Raw genomic sequence first — 21,194 nt, forward strand, 5'->3', positions numbered from 1 at the left:
TATTCTATGCAATGGAATAGTATGGCTGCATAGTATTTTTTATGGGTCTATAGTATTCCATAGTGTATATGTAACACATTTTTTAAAATCCAGTCTACTGTTGATAGCATTTAGATTTATTCCATGTCTTTGTTCTTATAAATAGTGCTGCAATGGACATGTGTATGTATTTGTCTTTATGGTAGAATAATTTATATTTGTTTGGGTATATACTCAATAATGGCATTTGCTGGATCAAATGGTAACTGTGTTTTAAGTTCTTTGCAAAAACACCAGGTGCTTTCCAAAATGGCTGAACTAATTTACATTCCCATCAGCAGTGTATAAGCATCCCTTTTCTCCACGACCTTACCAGCATCTGTTATTTTTTGATTTTTTTTTTTTTTTTTTTTTTTTTTTTTTTTGAGACGGAGTCTCGCTCTGTCACCCAGGCTGGAGTGCAGTGGCCGGATCTCAGCTCACTGCAAGCTCCGCCTCCCGGGTTTACGCCATTCTCCTGCCTCAGCCTCCCGAGTAGCTGGGACTACAGGCGCCCGCCACCTCGCCCGGCTAGTTTTTTGTATTTTTAGTAGAGACGGGGTTTCACCGTGTTAGCCAGGATGGTCTCGATCTCCTGACCTCGTGATCCGCCCGTCTCGGCCTCCCAAAGTGCTGGGATTACAGGCTTGAGCCACCGCGCCCGGCCATTTTTTGATTTTTTAATAATAGTCATTCTGACAGTGTGAGATGGTATCTCATTGTGGTTTTGATTGGCATTTATCTAATGATTAGTGAAGTTAAAAGTTTTTTCATATACTTATTGGTCATGTGCATTTCTCCTTTTTTAAAAAGGAATGTCCTTTGGCCACTTTTTAATGGGGTTATCTTTTTCTTTTAAACTTAAGTTCCTTATTGATTCTCAATATTAGACCTTTGTCAGATGCATAGTTCACAAATATTGCCTCCTGTTCTGTAGGTTGTCTGTTTAGTCTGTTGATAGTTCCTTTTGATGTGCAGAAACTCTTTAGTTTAATTAGGTCCTATTTGTCATTTTAGTTTATTATTTTTTATTTTTTATTTTTTTGAGATAGAGTCTCGCTCTGTGGCCCAGGCTGCAGTGCAGTGGTGGGATCTCGGCTCACTGCACGCTCTGCCTCCCGGGTTCACCCCATTCTCTTGCCTCAGCCTCCCAAGTAGCTGGGACTACAGACACACACCACCACACCCGGCTAATTTTTTTTGTATTTTTAGTAGAGATGGGGTTTCACTGTGTTAGCCAGGATAGTCTCCATCTCCTGACCTCGTGATCCACCCGCCTTGGCCTCCCAAAGTGCTGGGATTACGGGCGTGAGCCACCATGCCCGGCAATTTTTATTTCAATTGCTTTTGGTGTCTTCATCATGAAATATTTGTCAGGTTTTATGTCCAGAATGGTATTTTCTAGGTTATCTTGTACAGTTTTTATAGTTTTGGGTTTTACTTTTAAGTCTTTAATACATCTTGAGTTGATTTTTATATATGATGTAAGGAAGGGGTTTAGTTTCAATCTTCTGCATATTTCTAACATAGCTGATTTCTTGAAGTATATTTTTAAAATATTAAGCAAGTACTTGAATGCTAACACCAATAATAGTAAGATGCTTTGTTTTGTGCCATGATATCTAGCTACATTTATGCTTTATGGTTATTGGAATTTTCAATGGAAAAATTATATAATTTGCAACATTGTACAGGTACATAATATATAATATTTTAAATAGATATGCAATGAAAACTATAAGAACATATAGCTGGTTCAAGAATATTGGGAAATTTAAGAGCTAAAATTAAATTGGCTAGCTATTTTCTTTCGTTGTTTCATTAATGATATTATTAAGCTACGCTTTTAAAGGTCTCTTTTGCATGCTTAGTGTTTCAAAACAGTGTCATTCTGAAATCAAATCTCATTGCTGATTGTGGTTTTTTTTTACTCATTGTCAGACTTTCTTATTTTCCATTCCTTTATTGTGATAACTTGCCTTTGTGTTATTCAAGGCATAAACATGCCTTTTAGTATGTGGAGTATCAGCATTAGAGATTTTATCCAGCGAACGAGTAGCATGTATTAAAAATGATAATGACATGATGGATTCCTTGGAATACTCTGTTGAAAAGCCAGACTGCATTTCATTTTCAAAAGTGTGAGAGGCATATGTGACCACTGAATCCCAGACACCAGTACATCCTTTTTATTGACATGATTAAGAATCTTGCTGTTAGTATTTGGATGTATTTCATTTGAACCTGCCTGCACCTGTTCCCAGAGGGCAAACAATTGCCCAGGCTGTCATTCTTGTGACAAGTCGGCCCCATTTGAACTGCCAGCTAACAATTGCGTCGGACCGCCTTGATGAATACACTGTGCTGAGCAGCCCATGAGTGATAGAGTGCTACTGGCTGCAAGCTGACTAAGAGAGGACCCTGGTTTAGGAATGATGTGTGAGACTTCCTATCATTTAAAAAGAACGACAGCTTCCTTTTCTCTGCATTTGTGTTGACAACCCCAGGCACTAATTCACCAGTTGAAAATATATTGTCATAGATGAATGTTATAAGGTTGAGGGGAAAAGTATCATGTCGCTGAGAATATACTTTTATGGACAGTTTGGATGATAGTGTCCATGAGTAAGAGGTCAACGGGTACAAAGTTACAGTTAGACAGGAAGAATAAGTTCTAGTATTTTACTACACAGTAGGGTGACTATAGCGAATAACAATGTAATATATATTTCAAGATAGCTGGAAGATTGAATGTTATCGCCACAAAGAAACAATGAACACTGAAAGTGATGCATATGTAATTACCCCAATTTGATCATTATACTATGTGTACATGCATTGAAACATCACACTGTATCTCATAAATATATAAAAGAATTATTTGTCAATTAAAAATTTAAAAATTAGTAATGAAAAAAAGACTAGCTCCTTTTGAGAAAGATTACACAGATTGAGATAAAAGTAGAGATAAAGAGACAGAGAAGAGACTTCTCCCAGAATATGGAAAAAAGAAAGTAAGACTTGAAGTAATTTTTTTCTAGGAAGAAAGATAATTTCATTTGTGCTATTTTTCGATCTGTTGAAGAAGTAAACCTTATAAACTTTTGAAGTCTCGGAATCACAATAATATTCTACTTAATTGATTTATGATTTTAATAATCTCACCCTTAATCTTTCGGCTTCAATATGGGTTTGAACAGAAGTATAGGGGTGGAGGCTTCTCCTGTGTTGAAATTCTATGTGCTGTGAGACGCACCCTTGGACTTTAGTGTAACGTGTCTGCTTCTTGGATCAGAGAGGATTATGGGAATATTATAGTTGGCTTCTGATTAAAGACTATAATACGTGTGATTTTTTGCTTGGTCAATCAAACTTAAGTGTTTCTTAATGGTAATAATTCCCCAATCCATAGTCACTTTTCAATTGTTGAAGTAGGAAGGCATAACTTCAGGTGAATACTTAAATGTAGAACCATCCTTTAATACACACAGAAGTACTTTACTATGAAGTGTTTCTCTACAATTTGAATCTGCCTTGTAGAAAACAAAGGCATTACGTAGACACTCAGTGAACTCTTGTGAATGAAGGGCTGATTGACTAGATCAATAGATGAATGCAAATAATGTATGAAGCATAATGTTGCACATGATTTGCTTGTATTATAAATATTTTAATAATTTATTTTAGTGTTTAGAAAGTGAAATTTAAGATAAATATGGAGAACATTTTATTTTGTTTTATTCTCCTCCTACTATATCTGCATTTACCTGTGAATATGTATTCTTACATATACTTATCTCACTGATGATTTGAGACATTTCAACTGATAATAATAACTATCAGTATGAGGGCATATGTTCTCTCTTAAGGCTAAAAATCAGTTACTGTTCATGGCTGGAATCTGATAATTTATACTTTTAGTTTCATTAAGCACAGATTCATCCTACAATACTTATTGAGTATAAAGCACTTATCTAATTATCTATTACTGTACATGAAGATACTGATTGAACTGACATATAATATAAACAGATTTTCATGAACTTGTATCATTAAGACAGAACTATTTATACAACTAATAGTAGGATATATAAATTCATGTGTCATGGCTAGTTTGAAGAAAATAAGAGCAGCACATATGCAGATTTTGCTGTGAACTCTTGGACTAAGGAATAGGAAGGAGAGAATTGGTTGGTATTAGAGTTGAAAAGTTTATTGGATCCACTGGGTTGGGATCCATGATTATGCCACTGAGATCATTTAAATTTTTAATTTAATTTACTCATTTTAGTTAGTGAACTTAAACTGCAGTTTCTGTATGTGCTTTCAGCTAATAAACCAAAAACAAAGTAGTTAAAATCAGGACACTAATTAAGGAAATGGTGAATTTAAACTGTGGTAAAAGTATGCTGCTTGCTAGCAGGTGAGAAAGTGATTGAAAACTGAGGTCAGGTCTTGTCATTGGTTTAAAACAATTTGGCTACTGATTGCAATAAGAGTGTGGCAATAGTTTCTGAGAGAGTTATCTGCAGTCACTGTTAGAGTGAACCAATATCTTTATGAACATGTGCAGTGGATCTATTGCCCTCATGCGAAAGGAGGTGGATAATTAGTCAGTCTCTGTTTTGAGTGTATATTATAGGTAGAAGCAAGGACCAAGGCTTCTGTTTTCTTGTAGAACATTGTCTGGCACATAGGAAGTTCTCAATATATATTTAGTGGACAAATGAATCTATGTAAGTTGGAAGGAAAGTGAAGGACAACTCAGAACCTCAGTTATAAGGAGGGAGAGCAGACTTTATCCTGGATTTGCTGGGCTGGTGTTGACTTCGGATGTGTGTGTGGCTGGTGCCCTTGGTCAGGTGTATCAAGCTAGCAATCAGACAGTATAAACAGTGAGGATTGCTGGCATACAAAGCATACACACGCGTGCGCACACACACACACCCCCCATTTTTGTGAGTGTCCCCACAGTGTTCCATAGTTATTTGTAAACAACTGAATAACATGTATAGTTTCATAAAATAGCATCATGATCGATGTTATAAATAAACTAGGGAAGACTTTGATTGCTACCTTTTGCTTTTGTTTTTGCTTTGTATTCATATTCTGTGCCTCGGATTATTTTAAATGGAGTTTGTGCTCTAGAGTGGTGGACAAAATTAATAATGACCAATACAGATAAAATGCGAGGACAGACTACACATTTCATGAGTTCTGATTTTTGAAAGAGAACAATTTCCTGTCTGTCAGTCTTGAGTGGTAACAGAGGAAAGTTAGCTAAGAGGAGCAATGGCGGGTCCGTGGCTGTGAGTACTTCCTGTCCCAAAGCCTTTTAGCAAATAGAAGGGTCTTGGTTTTATTGCAGTGTATCGTTACAAAATAAGCATTTACAAAAACTTTCTACTTACTAGCTAATGGACATTGGGTACTATTGAACCTCTTTGGACCTCTCTTTCTGGATCTCAAAGTAGAAGATAATTATTATTCCATAGGATTAAGTGAGATGTTTGTAAAGTGCTATTTCATGGTTTGGTTTACAGTAGGTGCATAATCATGATTAGTTTTATCTTTATCATGGTAGCTGTGATATCACTCAATATCACAAAAACGAAACTACAAGAGATAAATTTATTAGAATATACTACATGTATGACATCACAGAGGAAAAAAGACTATAAAGATAATTATTTCATTTGATTAGATTAAATATTTTTCTCGTGTAATTTCTACAATTTTGTAAGGAGAACAAGTAGAATTATCCCCATTTTACAGTTAAGAAAACAGAGGCATCACGAGGTCAGGAGATCGAGACCATCCTGACCAACATGGTGAAACCCCGTCTCTACTAAAAAAATACAAAAAACTAGCCGGGCGAGGTGGCGGGCGCCTGTAGTCCCAGCTACTCAGGAGGCTGAGGCAGGAGAATGGCGTGAACCCGGGAGGCGGAGCTTGCAGTGAGCTGAGATTCGGCCACTGCATTCCAACCTGGGCGACAGAGCGAGACACGGTCCCAAAAAAAAAAAAAAAAAAAAAAAAAAGAAAGAAAGAAAAAAGAAAACAGAGGTTTAGATAAGTTAAATAGCATAACCTATTAAGTAACTGAGCTGTGACTGGGACACCAGGATTTGTCGTACAGAAGAATATGTCATTTTCTCTCAACCTCGTGCTGTGTCAAACAAGATTTTAATTATAGTGATGCCAAAAAAGAAAGAAAGAAACAATTATCAATGACATGAAAAGGGAAGAAGTGTCTGGAGAGCTCCTGACTGTGGAAAGAGAAAAGTCAAAGATCTTGCTTAGGACATGGAACATGGCACCAAACTTGCTGGCTTCGGCCAAGACCTCAGGCAATGAGTGCAGATCTTTTCTTTGCCAAAACAAGCAAAAGCGGGTTCTTACAGCATCACTGCCAGAAGGGAATACACGAACAAATGGACTTGGGTAGGAGGCATAGCTGTTTATCAACATGCTTGCAAGATAATTTTTCCCTCCTAATGACAAAGCGAATTTACATATGTGTTGTGAAAGTTTTTTTTTTTTTTAATATAAGCATTTGCTTTATTTCTAAGAGAATAAATAAAATCAGTTTTGAAAATCCTATTCCATAACCCTGAAGCTTTTTTAACTTTTTTATAGGCAAAGTCTTACCCCAGTGTCTGTGTATGTAAATGACAGAAAGAAATGAGAGTGAAACTAAATTATAGCATGAGGTTAGGGAGAAATTTGAAAACTGAAATGAGTTTGTATGGGAGGTCAGGTGCCCTGGCCACTTGGAGGCCATTCATTCTCCTGATCTTTCTTCTCTGAAGGACTGATTCAAACTTGAACCAGAGTATATTTCAGCCCTTTGAAATGAAATAATACAATTAATGGAAGCTACTAAAGAAAGTCAGAGGAGCACTCATTTTAAAAATTATATGACCAACTCTCAGAGCCAAAAGTAGGAGTCATCATTTCCATATTCAGATAGTAGATATATTTTTGGAGTTCCAAACGAGTATAACATTGAGTCCTAGCTAACTATGTAATTAATGAAAGCCATCAGTTAAACTGCTAATAAACCAGAATTGATGTTCTTTTTGAAAGAAGAAACATAAGACTCCGAAGGGAAAGGGGAGTTCAGAGAACCTAAAGTTTCTGAACAGATACAAATAAGATGGGGAAGAACTCTCCTTCATCTGCTACATTTTCTACCGGGGACACGGCATAGCCAGATTTTATAAAATGGAGAATAAAGAATGAGTAGCTAGAGTGTATGATTTATTTGAAAAATAGTGGTCATCTGGTGTTTGTCAAGGTATCAGGAGATAAAAGCAAATGGAATTAGACTTAGGGGCTCTGTTGCTTAAAGGCTTTTTGAGTTTGTTTTTTACTGCTGTGTAGCATCTCTCAAATCTTTGTGGAAACTCTGATATGTCTCTGAGACTATATTTAAAATGCTAAGACCTGTCATGGAGAGCCGGCAGGACTGGAGGCTTGGAGAGAAGAGGATAAGGGCAAAGACAGTTATTTCTTCTCTTAAACTTTGCACTAGCTGCTACAGCTATTGGTGCAGCTGCCACATGGAACTGAAAGAAATAAAGAAACAGAAAAAACAGTGAGGAGTACAGAGAAGACAAAAAAATAGGCAGCATTTAAATGTAGGATATTTTATTTGAAAGTATATTTATGAAAAAAACAATTACAAATATAGACCTATTGGTTAGAAAAGCAAGATTGTATTTCTGTGGCCTATAGCAATGTATGCAGTGGTTTTTTATGCTGTTCAGCTTCCTTATTGAGATTCAGTGTGTATGGTACTTTATTGGAAATTGTTAAAACCTTTTTAGGTATTACATAAACCAGTTGTGGCTACCGTAAGTTTCTAGACTGCATATCTGCAGCACCCTGTCGTCGAACTGCCTAGATGTCCCAGAATCTCTTACCAACTTTATTCGCCCATTGCCCATCTTCTGCTCCCTTCACCTTTTTCAGAGGACTGCCCTGACTACTGGAGGTGCTTCACCCTCAAAGAGCCTGGAAATGCCAGAGAGTTTACATCCCCCTAGGGAGGCCCATAGCCAATGTCTGACTTTTCCAAAGTGTGAAAGCCCAGCTCCTGCCTAATATAAATTACATCCTAATATAGCTTACACTTCAGAAGTGCCCATGGGATCAGGTTGAGGTTGAGATGGGGCTTGAAATAGCTCCCTTGATTAATTTCTGCCCTTCTTTCCTTTGCTTCCCCCACTCCCTTAAGAGTTCTCCTGGAGCACATCTTTAATACATTTCTCGCACATGAATCTTCATCTCAGCTTCTGCTTCTGCAGAGCTCAAAATAAGATAAAATCTCCATCTATGCACACACTCACATGCAAGTGTAACCTACATATATTTGTCTACTTACTGGGCAAATACACAGATCTTACTGTGTCCAGATACCAAGATATACTAGGATGATGGATGGTATGGTAGATAAAAATTTAAGTTTCATACACACGGAACACTGTGGTGATAGAAGGAAATAAATAAATAAAGCTTTTCTTGAAGACACAAAGGATTATTATTTTTTCTATAACAAAGTGGATATTTACAAAGGTTTGCCAATAAAATGGCTTTCTAAAAACAACAACAACAAAAAACAGGAATGGTTGATAGTTAAATGTGATCTTTTGAAAATTTCTGTATACTCATATATTCCATCGATTCGGTAAGTTTTCTGTATCCTAACAATGATTTAGACCAGGGATCTAATCCCTGGGCCATGGACTGGTACAAGGTCCATGGCCTATTAGGAACCAGACTGCACAGCAGGAGGTGAGTGGTGGGGAAGCCAGCGAAGCTTCATCTGTATTTACAGCCACTGCCCATTCCCCATTGCTGGCGTTACTGCCCGAGGTCCATCTCCTGTTAGATCAGTGGAAGCATTCGATCCTCATAGGAGCAGAAACCCTATTGCGAACTGTGCATACCAGGGTTCTAGGTTGTGAGCTCCTTATGAGAATCTAATGCCTGATGGTCTGCCACTGTCTCGCATTATCTCCAAATCAGACTGTCTAGATGCAGGAAAACAAGCTCAGGGCTCCCACTAGTTCTACATTATTGTCAGTTGTATAATTACTTCGTTATATATTACAATGTAATAATAATAGAAATAAAGTGCACAATAAATGCAATGCACTTGAATCATCCCAAAACCATCCCCGCTCAACCCCAGTCCGTGGAAAAATTGTCTTCCACGAAACCAATCCCCAGTATAAAAAAGGTTGCGGACCACTAAGTAGACTATATGGGAAAAGGATATCAAGTCTGTACTAAACTATATTTTAAAATTTTTAGTATGATTAATTGCTAACATAATTTTCACAATTAAACCAGTTGCTTTATGGAAGAACAACAATGTCATCACTTGTATTTTTTTGTAGATATGAAAACTGCTTCATCAACCTCATCCAGAAGTCACTCTTATTCTAGTGACAGTGAGGATGAATCTGCGGTGGGGGACAGGGAAGCCCATGCTGACAGCAGCACAGAGGAAAGTGCCAGAAGTTCATCTTCTCAGGAGCTGAGTGAAAATGATGAGCCAAGAAAGTCCCACCTTCCAATTGAGGAATCCTTAGACATTGAAATTGAAGACCAAGAAATAACAAAAGCAGATGTGGAGGCCAAGCCAATACCAATAGAGGAAAACTTTGAGAATGTTCTTAAAGAAGGAACGGAGAAAGGAACCCAAGGGATTGCAGAGGGTTTATCTGAGAAGTCCGGGAAACATGTTTCTGCAGAAGAAAAGGAAAAGGATAAGAGTAAGCTTTGGGAAGAAAGCACTGCTCAGGTGAAGGACAAAAAGGCAGGTCTCCCTGGGGTGGAGGAAGGTGGTAAGTATGGCCGTTAAGTTGAGCTGCCATCGTGCTCATGCATGGAAGCTGATTTTGGTCATTGCATTACGCCAAAGCTTGGGAAATACTATTGTGATAATGCTTCAGGGATTCAAGATTTTTCCTGTGTCTCTCTTTGTCACATAATCATACATGTATTTTCAGTTTGCTGTTTGCCTTCTCTTGCACTTAAAAAATTACTTGATAATTTCTATCCAGCCTGTTTCTTATTTTCAGTAAATTCCCTCCTATGGGAATTTCACTTCAAGAATGAAATAAAGCACAATATGTGTTTGAAGGCAAGGATGTCTGTGGCTTTTAGAGGTTATTTATTAGTAGAAATACTATTTGCTTTTAGCTATATATGGATTTTGAGATATATAGCTAATGTTAATAGGTGCTTACTATGTTCCAGGCAAGGTTCTAAACACTTAGATATTAACTCATCACATCCTCACAAAAACCCAATCGCCCTCTAAGTTACATTCTATTATCATCATCTCTTTTTTACAGATGAAAAATAAAATGTGGCTTCAAAAGGTTAAATAAGTTACCAAGGATTACACAGCTAAAAGAGGCATTCCTAGGATATGAATTCAGGCAGAGTTGTTCCAGAACTTCTAAATATTGCCTATCGTGTCTGTGTAATATGAATTTAGATTTAGATAATAGTGTAAAATTTTCTTACAAGATTACAAACTTGCCTTTGAGTTCTTCTCTGAAACTGAGTTACTTTCTGATCCCTGGGGATCCTGAGTGTGTAAGATTGTTCATTTGACATGGAAAGAGTAAGGAGTGTCTGGATAATCAGGCCCCAGACCTTAGACACATGGAAGGTCTGATGCTTTTCTCACCTTGAGGAGCAGAGTGAAAGGGCTGAGGGGTATCCTGTGGACAGCTGGATTGTACCTGCCTGACGCTTGCCTCTCACATAACCTCTTGTGCCCTGGAACTGGTTCACAGTCCTTTTGTTGCTCTCTCTCATCTGTCTCCCCTGTCAATGCAGGAGCCGTTCTTCTTGATTTTAAGACAAAATTTGTTTTCACATTTTAATATTACTAAAATTCAGCTGCATTTTAAAAACATATGAATATTTTTGGTGTCTATGTTACTTTTAGGCCCTTAAAAACTACTATTAAACCACTGAGGTCTCCTTCTAGGAATTGAAGATGTCGAATAGTTATTTATCGCTTCAACCAATATTATTAATCTTCTACTATGCACAAGGCACCATAGTCAATAAAAAATGTGTAAGAGAGGGTTTCTCCCATAACATGCTGAGTGGAAGCCTTGGCACAGCACTGGACAAAGGTTAGTAATCCTATGTAAAATAGAGGAGTTACAAAATGCTATGTGGCTTCAAAGGAAGAGAAGTCCTGTTTGTTAAAGGACACCTTGAAAGTTTTCATGAAGAACATATTTGAGAGACTGTAAAGGTTAAATACAATTTTGAAGGTGGGATACAGGAGGGTAAAGGTGTTTTAGATAGTGGAGTATAGCAATGCATATGACCTTTGAATAAGTTACCAAAAATAACTTTAGAACAGAGTTTGACAAACTTTGGCCCTGGGGCCAAATCTGAACCATTACTGTTTTGTCGTGTTTTCTAAATAGCCTGAAAGCCAAGAATGATTTTTGTATTGTTAAATAACCCACAAAATCCTAAGAATTTACAAACTGGGACTTTAGAGATAAAATTCATCAACCCCTGCCCTAGAATTATAATGCAAAGACCCTGAACATCTTCAAAAGAATTTTTGTCATCTATAAATCAAGATTCTAGCTCCAATATAGTTGAAACTCTTTAATAAAATAATTCAAATCTTTGATCTTGAATTTCATTATGAAATTTTCATACATATAAGGTGTCATCTAGAAAATGTGTACAAGATGACAAGCTACTAATCAAAAAGATAGAGGTGTTAAAGGTCAATAGAAACACTAACATTATTTTTATTTTTTAAATTTTCACTTCAGAAAACTAGATTGTTTACCTGAATTTGTGCAAGTAGACATCTTTTTGTAAAGTAGAATATACATAATGAGTATAATAATTAGGCTGTAGAATATCAGAAATGTGGCACTATGATCATGTCACCTGGAAAACAGTAGTTTTTGTTTTTCTCTGAGTTTGTGAAATGAAAAGTGTATTGGCTTATTACTTTTCTCAAATATATTGGGAAACCATGTTCTTAACTTGATAACATCTATAATTTTAAAACATTTTGTTATCTTTTTATTAAGGTGGATTCAACACAAAATGGCAAGGTTTGGGACTGTTTATCTTTGTTAAGCTGTAATATATGTGCTATTATTAATTTTTTTGTTAACAATACACATGGAATGACATTTAGACAGTAGAGAAAAGTAATTTTGAAAAATTACTCATAGGTTTATTACACACAAAAAGATCCCTTTTAACATTTGCTCAGGATTTTTATTTGTAAACTTAGGATTTACAAAGTTTTGTTTTCATATTTTGTAAAATATATCCTGCTTTATATCTTAACATTAGACCATGATCATTTTTCACATCTTTAATCTTTATGAACATATTTAACCTCTGTATGTTATGCCATTCTGTGGTTTTCTCATAATTTAGCCGTTTCCTTATAGTTGGACATTTATATTTTTTCTTACTTTCACTTTTGCTATTAGTACTTTAGTGAGTGTCTTACTGCTAAAATTATTTCAAATTTATAAACATTTTCTTAATATACATTTCAGTAAGCCTAATTTTTGCTCAAAAGTTATAGATATTTTAAGGTTTTTAATAAACTTTTTTCTCACAAAAGTTTGGTTTAAAAGTTTAAACATTACAGAACAGACAAGAATAAAGTGAAAGTGAAAGTCTTTCTTGCCCAACCTCTACTCTTTTTCTCCAGGGATAATGGTGGATAGCAATTTTTCTGTGTGTGCATGATTACAGAAATTATAGGTAGGTAGATAGATATAGATATATTAATATGTATTGATATATTACAAAGATACATACATGTATGTTATTTTTATATAGAGATGGAAACATACTATACATTTTGTTCTGAGACTTGCTTTTTTTTTTCACTTAACCGTATATCTTGAATGTCTTGTCACATAAGCACACTTCTCTTTTCTTCATATTCATCTAATCTGTTATTCTTATATTGCCACAGTATTGTATAACTGCACATTTTTAAAAAATAGTTCTTTAAAACCTATTTTAAAGAACTCATGGTTTTGTTCTATTGTTCATCTTCCACAAAAGAACAAAATTTGAGGGTTGTGAAAGCTAGGAAATACAGAGTCAGGGAATATAAAGCACAAGACATTAACAGGTAAAACAGAACAAAGACCATGTATAACATTCAGAATGATGTAGAAGGATTAATGCTATCAAAAATCTGAGGCTAAGTAAATTATAACAGTTGGGCGGCTAATGTTTTCTAAATATGAATACTCAGGGAAATGATTCAATAAATTTGTTAATATTTTAAATAATAGATTTAAAAGTCAAAAATATTCTTTAAATTTTTGTATGAATAACAATTTCTAAGAAAATTCCACATAAAATCACAAAATATGCACACGTATATATTTTACTTAGATCCCTGACTAGAACTGTAGGTAGAAATGAAAGAGGGCTGAGAGAATGTGTAAATGACCATGTCTCACATTTGTATGATACTTAACCTTTCTCAGTTAGGATAAAAGCTGTGATTACGTTAAAGAATAACCTATGTTACGAATAAATCTGTGGGCTAAAAATCATATACAATTAATAGTGTTTTATAGACTCTAAGCTAACACAATTTAATTTGAATTGTTTTTACTTGAGATCATAGTAGCGGTGGATAAATGAGTAAAGTAAAGCCATTGCCTTCATACCTTTTAGGCTGATTGCATAAAATGATATTTTCCTTCTCACTGTTTTATAGCATGTCATATTTAATTGGACTTTGTCCAATCCATCAACAAATCAGATGAATTGAATAAAAGATATACTGTACACAGTGAAGTAGAAAGTAAAAGATTATAATTGCTAGCTACAATGAGACAGTGTTCTTGCGTGTTAATCCAGTATTACAGGGCATGGTCTTATTTTAATATGTTTGTTTTTCTGTTATTTTCAGCTTAAGCTGTCATGCATCGTGACACAATCTTGGCAATATGTTCTAATAGTGGAATAACTCAAGTGCATTTATTTGTAAAGTTAATTTAATTTATATATCATAAATAAAAATGAAATAAAGAGTAGTATATTTAATGCAAATTATAATGTAAAATGCATATGGGAGTAAGCATTTTTTATTTTTGTATGTGAGTCAGGAAAAGTCATAGTGCTTGACCAGGCAATTTGAACTTAAATAATAGTATAACTAAAATGAAATACAATTTTGTTATCAGGCAGGCAGGATAAAATGGTCCTGATGAAAGAACAAGAAAGTCAAGTGTTATGAGTTGAGGTCTAAATACAATTTCTGAATGACCTGTGGAAGCATGTAGTTGTTCTAATAGACCTCTTCAGTCAATAAATATTTGCTGAGGATCTGCTTTATGCCACGCACTGTTCCCATGTGAACACGACAGTCCCTTTCCACATGAATTTTATATTCTAGGAGGGAGATATGCCTGCCAAGTGGAAAATAAGCATGTGATGGGGTATCTGGGCTAAGTGATAGAAGGAAAATAAAAGCAGGGTAAGGGGATAATAGAGTGATGGTTTGAGGAAGGGGTGGTATTTTTGGGATGGCCTCTCTAATGATCAGACATCTGAACAGAGATGAATAAAGTACAGAGGGAGGCCACTCTGTCATCTACAGAAAGACCACAGGGAACAGGGAGTCCCGCAAATGCAACAGTCCCAAGTTGGGAGCATAGTTGCTGAATGAAGGATTTGGAAAGGAGGCCAGTGTGACAGAGTCTAGTAAACGAGTGAGAGAGTAGCACAGGATGAGGTCAGAGGAAGAAGCTCATAGGTCATGGGAAGGAATTTATTCTGAGTTAGGAAATCTTTCCTGTAGAAAGATGTGAGCCCAAAATGGTATGATCTGAACGTTTTGAAAAGATTATTCTGGCTACTATATGGAGGCTAAACTTTAGCATTCTCTGCAACTGTCTTTGAACAGCTGTGGTCTTTGGTTTGTAATTAATCCTGGTATTTTGTGGGCCATGTGTCAATGTCAAAGATGACACAAGGACATCTTCACTGTGTAGGTAGATGATGTTAGTCATGAATTTTGTCATGGTGAGTTGTTGGGAAGATAATCGACTGGCTACACAAAAATGATGAAAGCACAGGGATGCTTTTCAAGGTCACCAGGAACTTGGAATAAGTTTGGGCATGTCTTTATGGTGTTTTTATGGGCTTCTTACATTCTTAAAATACAGATGAAAATTCTTGATAAAACAATCTTCTGATATTCAGTTGCTCAGGATTCTTAACATGTTTTAAGATGGGATCAATTTGTGTTGTTTAAAACAGCATAGGAGAGAGAATGAATTAGATGTCATTGAGAATACACGATAGGAAATGTAAAAGATGTAATGTATACCAAATTAGAGCATTTATGTTTGACATTTGGGAACCTGGAAGAAAGAACCGATAATGAAGATTCAGGTAAGTATGAAATAGAATAACTAGTATTTTTGTTTCATGATTTAAGCCATTTATTAAAGTTATATGTATTAGTGGTTCTACTTCTCCTTACCTTTCTATTGCCCAAACCCCTCAGACACTATTGGCTAGAAAATATGTAGCACAGTTGACCTGCTTATCTGCGGTTTCAGTTACTCATGGTTTACCTCAGTCTGAAGATAGGTGAGTACAGTACAATAAGACAGACAGAGAGAGAGAGGAGGAGGAGAGAGAGAGAGAGAGAGAAAGTGAGAGAGAGAGAGAGACCACATCAACATACCTTTTATTGTAGTATATTGTTATAATTTTCTATGTTATTATTAGTTATTGTTGTTAATCTCTTATGTGCTTAATTTATAAATTAAACTTTATTATAAGGATGCATGTATAGAAAAAAGCATAGTATATAGAGAGTTTGATACTATCTACCGTTTCAAGCATCTGCTGGGGTTGTGAATTGTGTACCCTGTAGATAAGGTCACTCCTGTACTGTAAAAACAAACAAACAAACAAAACCCCTGAAGCCCCAAGATATACAGTACGTTGAAGTTCTTTTATGATTTCTTGAACTTTCCTTCTTATTCCTCTGCATATTTTTCTTTTCATCTGCTCTGGCCGACAGTGACATCTAAAGCTTTACCATGGAGAACAGGCAATTACAGGACAGAAATACTGTGGCTTTGTTCTGCCCCTTTTACATTGTTTTAAAGGAGAAAAATGGCCTAGAGGATGTGTAAAATTGTGGGAAAGTCAGGGGAGAAACGAGAAAGAAATAAACAAAATAAGCACAGAATTACTAAAAAAAAAAAATTAGAAAAGAGAAAATGCTAACCTGCAACTATGTTAGACCTGAAAAATTATAACCATCATCATCATCATTCTAAATATTTTTTGTTAAATCAAAGTTTATGGTAAAGAATACCTGAAAAATTCCAAATTATTCATTTAAACCACATAAATAATGCTTCAAAGTGATCATAAGAATGTTTTTTATTTAGTAAATATTTAATAATTCAATTTGCATCTTGACTAGTAGATATTAAAGTGTCAACTTTTACATCCCACCTGTGATGGCCTGAATTTTAATATGTGATCTGATTTGTTTCCACAAAAGCAGCTGAATTATTGCCGTGAGTTTCTAAGTTTCTACATTAACATAGCAGCAAGTGATATGAAGGCTATAAATCGACTTTTAAGGAGAATGTTAATTAGAAACACTGTGAAATTTACTTCATTTGGTAATATGAATTCAAGTACCTGATTTCTTTCTCCCTGTTCTATTTTGAATGAGGAAGAAAGTATAAAAATAGCAGTTGAAATGTTTCACAAAGTTTAAAAAGTGTTTTTGTATCTGAGGAAGGTACCATCCAAATGTCACAAAATCCAAGGAATTTGCTACATGAGGGCAAATTAGAGAAAGACATCAGGAGCTATCTTGTGTTTGTTTCCCACGAGAAAGAGGAGCGTCCTCATAGAAGTTTAAAAAAAAAAAAATCACCCTAGACTTAAAGGATTAGAAGAGGCTGGAAGCAGGGGTGAGCTGTGAGGACGCAGAAAGCCGGTATGCTGGCCTCTAACAGTTCAGTGTTCTTCACTGTTGCCACCCTCCCAGGAAAGTTTGTGAGGCAATACCAACAAAAAGTCAGCTGCACTGATGGGTAGAGGGTCTTTTCCCCTGAATTCATAGAGGCACTTCCCTAACAAAGAAGATGGCAATGTCAAGAGTAGCTGTGTAACCAAGCCTGGAAGCTCTTGCAACCATAGAAAAGTAACGCAGTGAATTACATTTCTGCTAAGAAGGTTCAAAGCCCCACTTTCCTTTCCTTTCTCCTTTAGCTCTTGGGTCACTGAATTGGAATTGGAAACTACTTCAGCTTAACATTTGTGAGGAAGATCTGCATCCCAGTGGGATTTAAGAGCATTCAAGAAGCTAACCACTCTCTTAATGGAAAACACAAAATGAATAACTCTCATTTGTATTTAAACATAAACATCAGTCCTTTTTGTAATACATAAGGACATAGAAAAAATGATTAATGTGATTTAGAAGGTTGGTCTATCACGTAACTATTATTCTCCATGTGCCCTTTTTCATAGCAGCACAGAGCAGAATTTGTTGAATCCACATTACATGATAACAGTGCAATAAAACTATAAATTATTTACAAAATATAATTAACTCTCACCAGAAAAATTGAAAATTTAAAAGCAGTACTCTAAATAATTCTTGGATCTAAGAGAAAAAAACAATTCACTGGATAATTAATTAATTGCAATTATTAGTGCCAATAAGTGGTATTTGTAAGGTGACCAATTTCTAACTATAGCCTCAAACTACTGCCCCACTGAAACTATAACAACAACAACAAAAGTAATAAACCACAATGGAGAAGTATTCATAAACAGACTTTAAGAAACTTATAAGAAGGAAGAACTTAACATATGGACAATAAGAAAAACACGCTATTCCACACAAAGAGGATGAAAGAGAAATATGATAAATGGGAAATCACTCCCACTATTTGAATAGAAGACTAAATATAAAGATGATGATAATTTTTGCCAGATTAAATCCAAAATTTGATGTAGAATGTCTGTAAATCCTAACAATAATAGTTTGGGATTTGAAAACAATTCATTAATTTGGAAGAAATAGTACTGAGTAATGTGAGATTCTTTGCAATAGCAGCAGCAATAACAGCAATAACACACGACTATATAGGAAAACAAACTCTGGAGGAAATCTTTGCAAGATGGATATGCAAAAAATTTATGTTCGTATGCACATAAAGATGGCAACAATAAATATTGGGGACTACCAGGTGGGGGAAAGTGAAAGGGGGCCGTGGGTCGAAAAACTACTTATTGGGTATTATGTTCACTGCATGGTGATGGGATCATTTGCACACCAAATCTCAGTGACATGTAATTTACTCATGTAAGAAACCTGCATATGTACTTCCTGAATCTAAAATAAAAGCTGGAAAAAATGATTGATGTTTATAATACATAAAGAGTTCTTACAAATCAATAAAAAGGCAAACATCATAACAGAAGAATGTACATTGTATAGCAGGAAATTCACAAAAGGAAAGTTTGCTGCTAATCTTGAAAGCTCTATCCTTGCCACTACTTTTCAATTACTAAAATATCAAATAAAGAAAGAATTGGTGGAAATTGTGAAAATAGTGCAGGTACATAGGCCTTTCAGTCATTATTGATGACATTGTTCATCCCACCTCCTTTTTAAAAGAACATTTAGAAATATGTATAAAAAGCTTCTAAAAATTCATGGCAATTCCTATTCTAGGAATGTGTCCTAAGGGAATAGTCAAAAATATGTGTAAAAATGATTATAAGTAGTGTTTAAAGTAGCTTTATAATCACAGAATAATAGAAATAGCTCAATATTTAACAATAGACGTTGATGAACTGAAATTTAGTAAGACTTTATTAGAATGTTTTATGTGTTACTGAAGAGTCTTTTAAATTTAATTATATGGGAAAATAGTCACAATACATTTCTAAATTAATAAAGTTGGATATTAAGTGCTACCTTTAGTAAGAATTTAGTAAAAAATACTTGGAAATCTATTAAAATGTTAACTAGCAGCCTTCTCTGAGTAGTGAAACTATGGTAATTATTTTCTTCTTTGTATCCTTTAATTTTTTCAAGCTTTGGATAATCTATCTAAATACTATCTCCATATTTAGGGAAAATACAATACATATTAAAATATATTTGTTTTTATACTAAAAAGCTGACATTGTAATATAAGAATATTTTGATATTTTAAAAAATACCTTAATGTATCATTATATCATCTGAGTGAAAAGAAAAAGCTTATTCTCTAAGAAATTTTCTATGTGTGACAATTCCATTTTGCAACTAATGCTGTGAGAACTGACAATCACCTTTGCCTCTAGTGGTCACCTTTATCCATAGGTAAAAGACAGGAGCCTTAGGGGATGAAGGGCTAAATAGAGAGAGGCAACAAAGTGATTGTGTCACATTGCTGAAATGGGAGTCTCAGTATGCACAGTCCTCTTTTACTATGGGTGGAGAACAGTTGGGGTTAGACACCAGCCAAGTTCTTGCTTTTAAGCTTCAGTTTCAGAAGAACATCTGAGAAAAAATGACCAAGTGAAGCCTTTTCTGGTTTCAAACGTAGTAAGTCCTTGATACTTAGGCTAGCATTCCACTCATGCTGAACCTGAAATAGGCAACACCTAACTATACAGGCTCTCATCTACTTCCAAAGGCTAATCCTCCAGGGGCAAGCCAGCAGACGTGGGAAAATGGTGATAACATCCCTGAGACAGAGGGACTACAAGCTTCACTATCATTTCTGAGGGAGTTTTAATTTTCAGAAGATGTTAGTATCGTTTGGCTTCTTATAGTAGTCTTTTGATTCAGTAGCTGCTAATTGCATAATTGTTTATTATTAATATTGTAGACTATATTTTTATACCCTGTGGACTACTTGTACAAAATTTTGATGTCTTAGCACTGATGGAATAAAGCTTCATGTAATTGCCAAATAAATTTATATGCAAAACCTAAAACATTGTTTATTTGAACTCTCTAGATATACAGTATTCACATTATACTGGAAGGAAGAAAAGGAAGGAAGGAAGGAAAGAAGGAAGGAAAAAGGGAGAAAAGGAAAGAAAGGAAGAAAGGAAAGGATGATATTTGACTCATATGTATTGTGTTTATCAAGTTTCTAAAATGAAAACTTGATAGCAAATCCAACTATTACATCATTGTCATGAGTCAATATCATCTCTAAACCCTTATTGTTAAAACCTTTTGTTGTATTGGATAAATGAGGAAAACTGACATTCAAATATTTTTAAAAGAGAATATATTTGAACTATATTATTCCCCTTTTTCATTTCTGTTTGTCCTCTTAATATTGTTAAGTCACAATTTTCCCTCCAAAACCGATTTGAGGCAGGTATTCCACTATTTGTTTCCAAATACAGAGGAGTCAGTAAGTAATTACCCCTTAGTAGTTCACCTTAAAAGAAGCAAGAAACTGCATTCTAGTTCTGTTTTCTCAAAGTAAAGTCGTTTTATCTGCTGTAACAGAATATCGGGGGAGAATGAAGGAAGGAAGGAAAGGAAAGAAGGAAGGAAGGAAGGAAAGAAGGAAGGAAGGAACGAAGGAAGGAAGGAAGGAAGGAAAGGAAAGGAAAAAAGGATAAAAGGGAGGAAAAAGGGAGAAAAGGAAAGAAAGGAAGAAAGGAAAGGAAAGAAATTAGTTTCAGAAATACCATGTTCTTATCCCAGAAGACAGATCTAAGTCTAGTGTTATTTGAAATAACTTGTTAACAAGGAGGTGATATAATGGTAATATCAAGGATTTATGGGATTTATGATATGGGTCATCAGATGATGAGCAAGGGTTGTAGAAAGGGAATTGTCGGAAACTAAAGACAAACTTAATTGACTTTACACTTTGGCCTAGAATCATACCACATTGGGTGATGACACTTAGAAATGCCCATTATCATCATCATCGTCATCATCACTGGTATTTATTAAGTGCCTAGACACTTGCTAGTAAGTGGAAGATGAAGATGCTCTCTCTCCATATTATTTCATTTAATCCTCTCAAGAACTATTGAGTAGATAACTCTTTTTGACAGATGGGTAAACCAAGGCATTGGCTTAGGCCAAAGCAATTGCTCAATGT

At 35.3% G+C, this 21,194-nt stretch overlaps 1 protein-coding gene across 4 annotated transcripts in view; it reads left to right on the top strand.

Annotated features, from left to right (window-relative positions):
* Positions 1–21,194, top strand: part of ERICH3 (glutamate rich 3) — a 113,424-nt gene that overhangs the window by 82,257 nt on the left and 9,973 nt on the right. For all 4 annotated transcript variants that reach the window (XM_007978286.3, XM_038001778.2, XM_038001781.2 and 1 more), the window contains one exon: positions 9,426–9,875. In XM_007978286.3, coding sequence (XP_007976477.3) covers positions 9,426–9,875 — 450 coding nt within the window. The remainder of the gene's footprint in view (positions 1–9,425; positions 9,876–21,194) is intronic.

Source organism: Chlorocebus sabaeus, chromosome 20 (assembly GCF_047675955.1).
Source record: "Chlorocebus sabaeus isolate Y175 chromosome 20, mChlSab1.0.hap1, whole genome shotgun sequence".
In the NCBI taxonomy this organism is placed as follows: domain Eukaryota; kingdom Metazoa; phylum Chordata; class Mammalia; order Primates; family Cercopithecidae; genus Chlorocebus; species Chlorocebus sabaeus.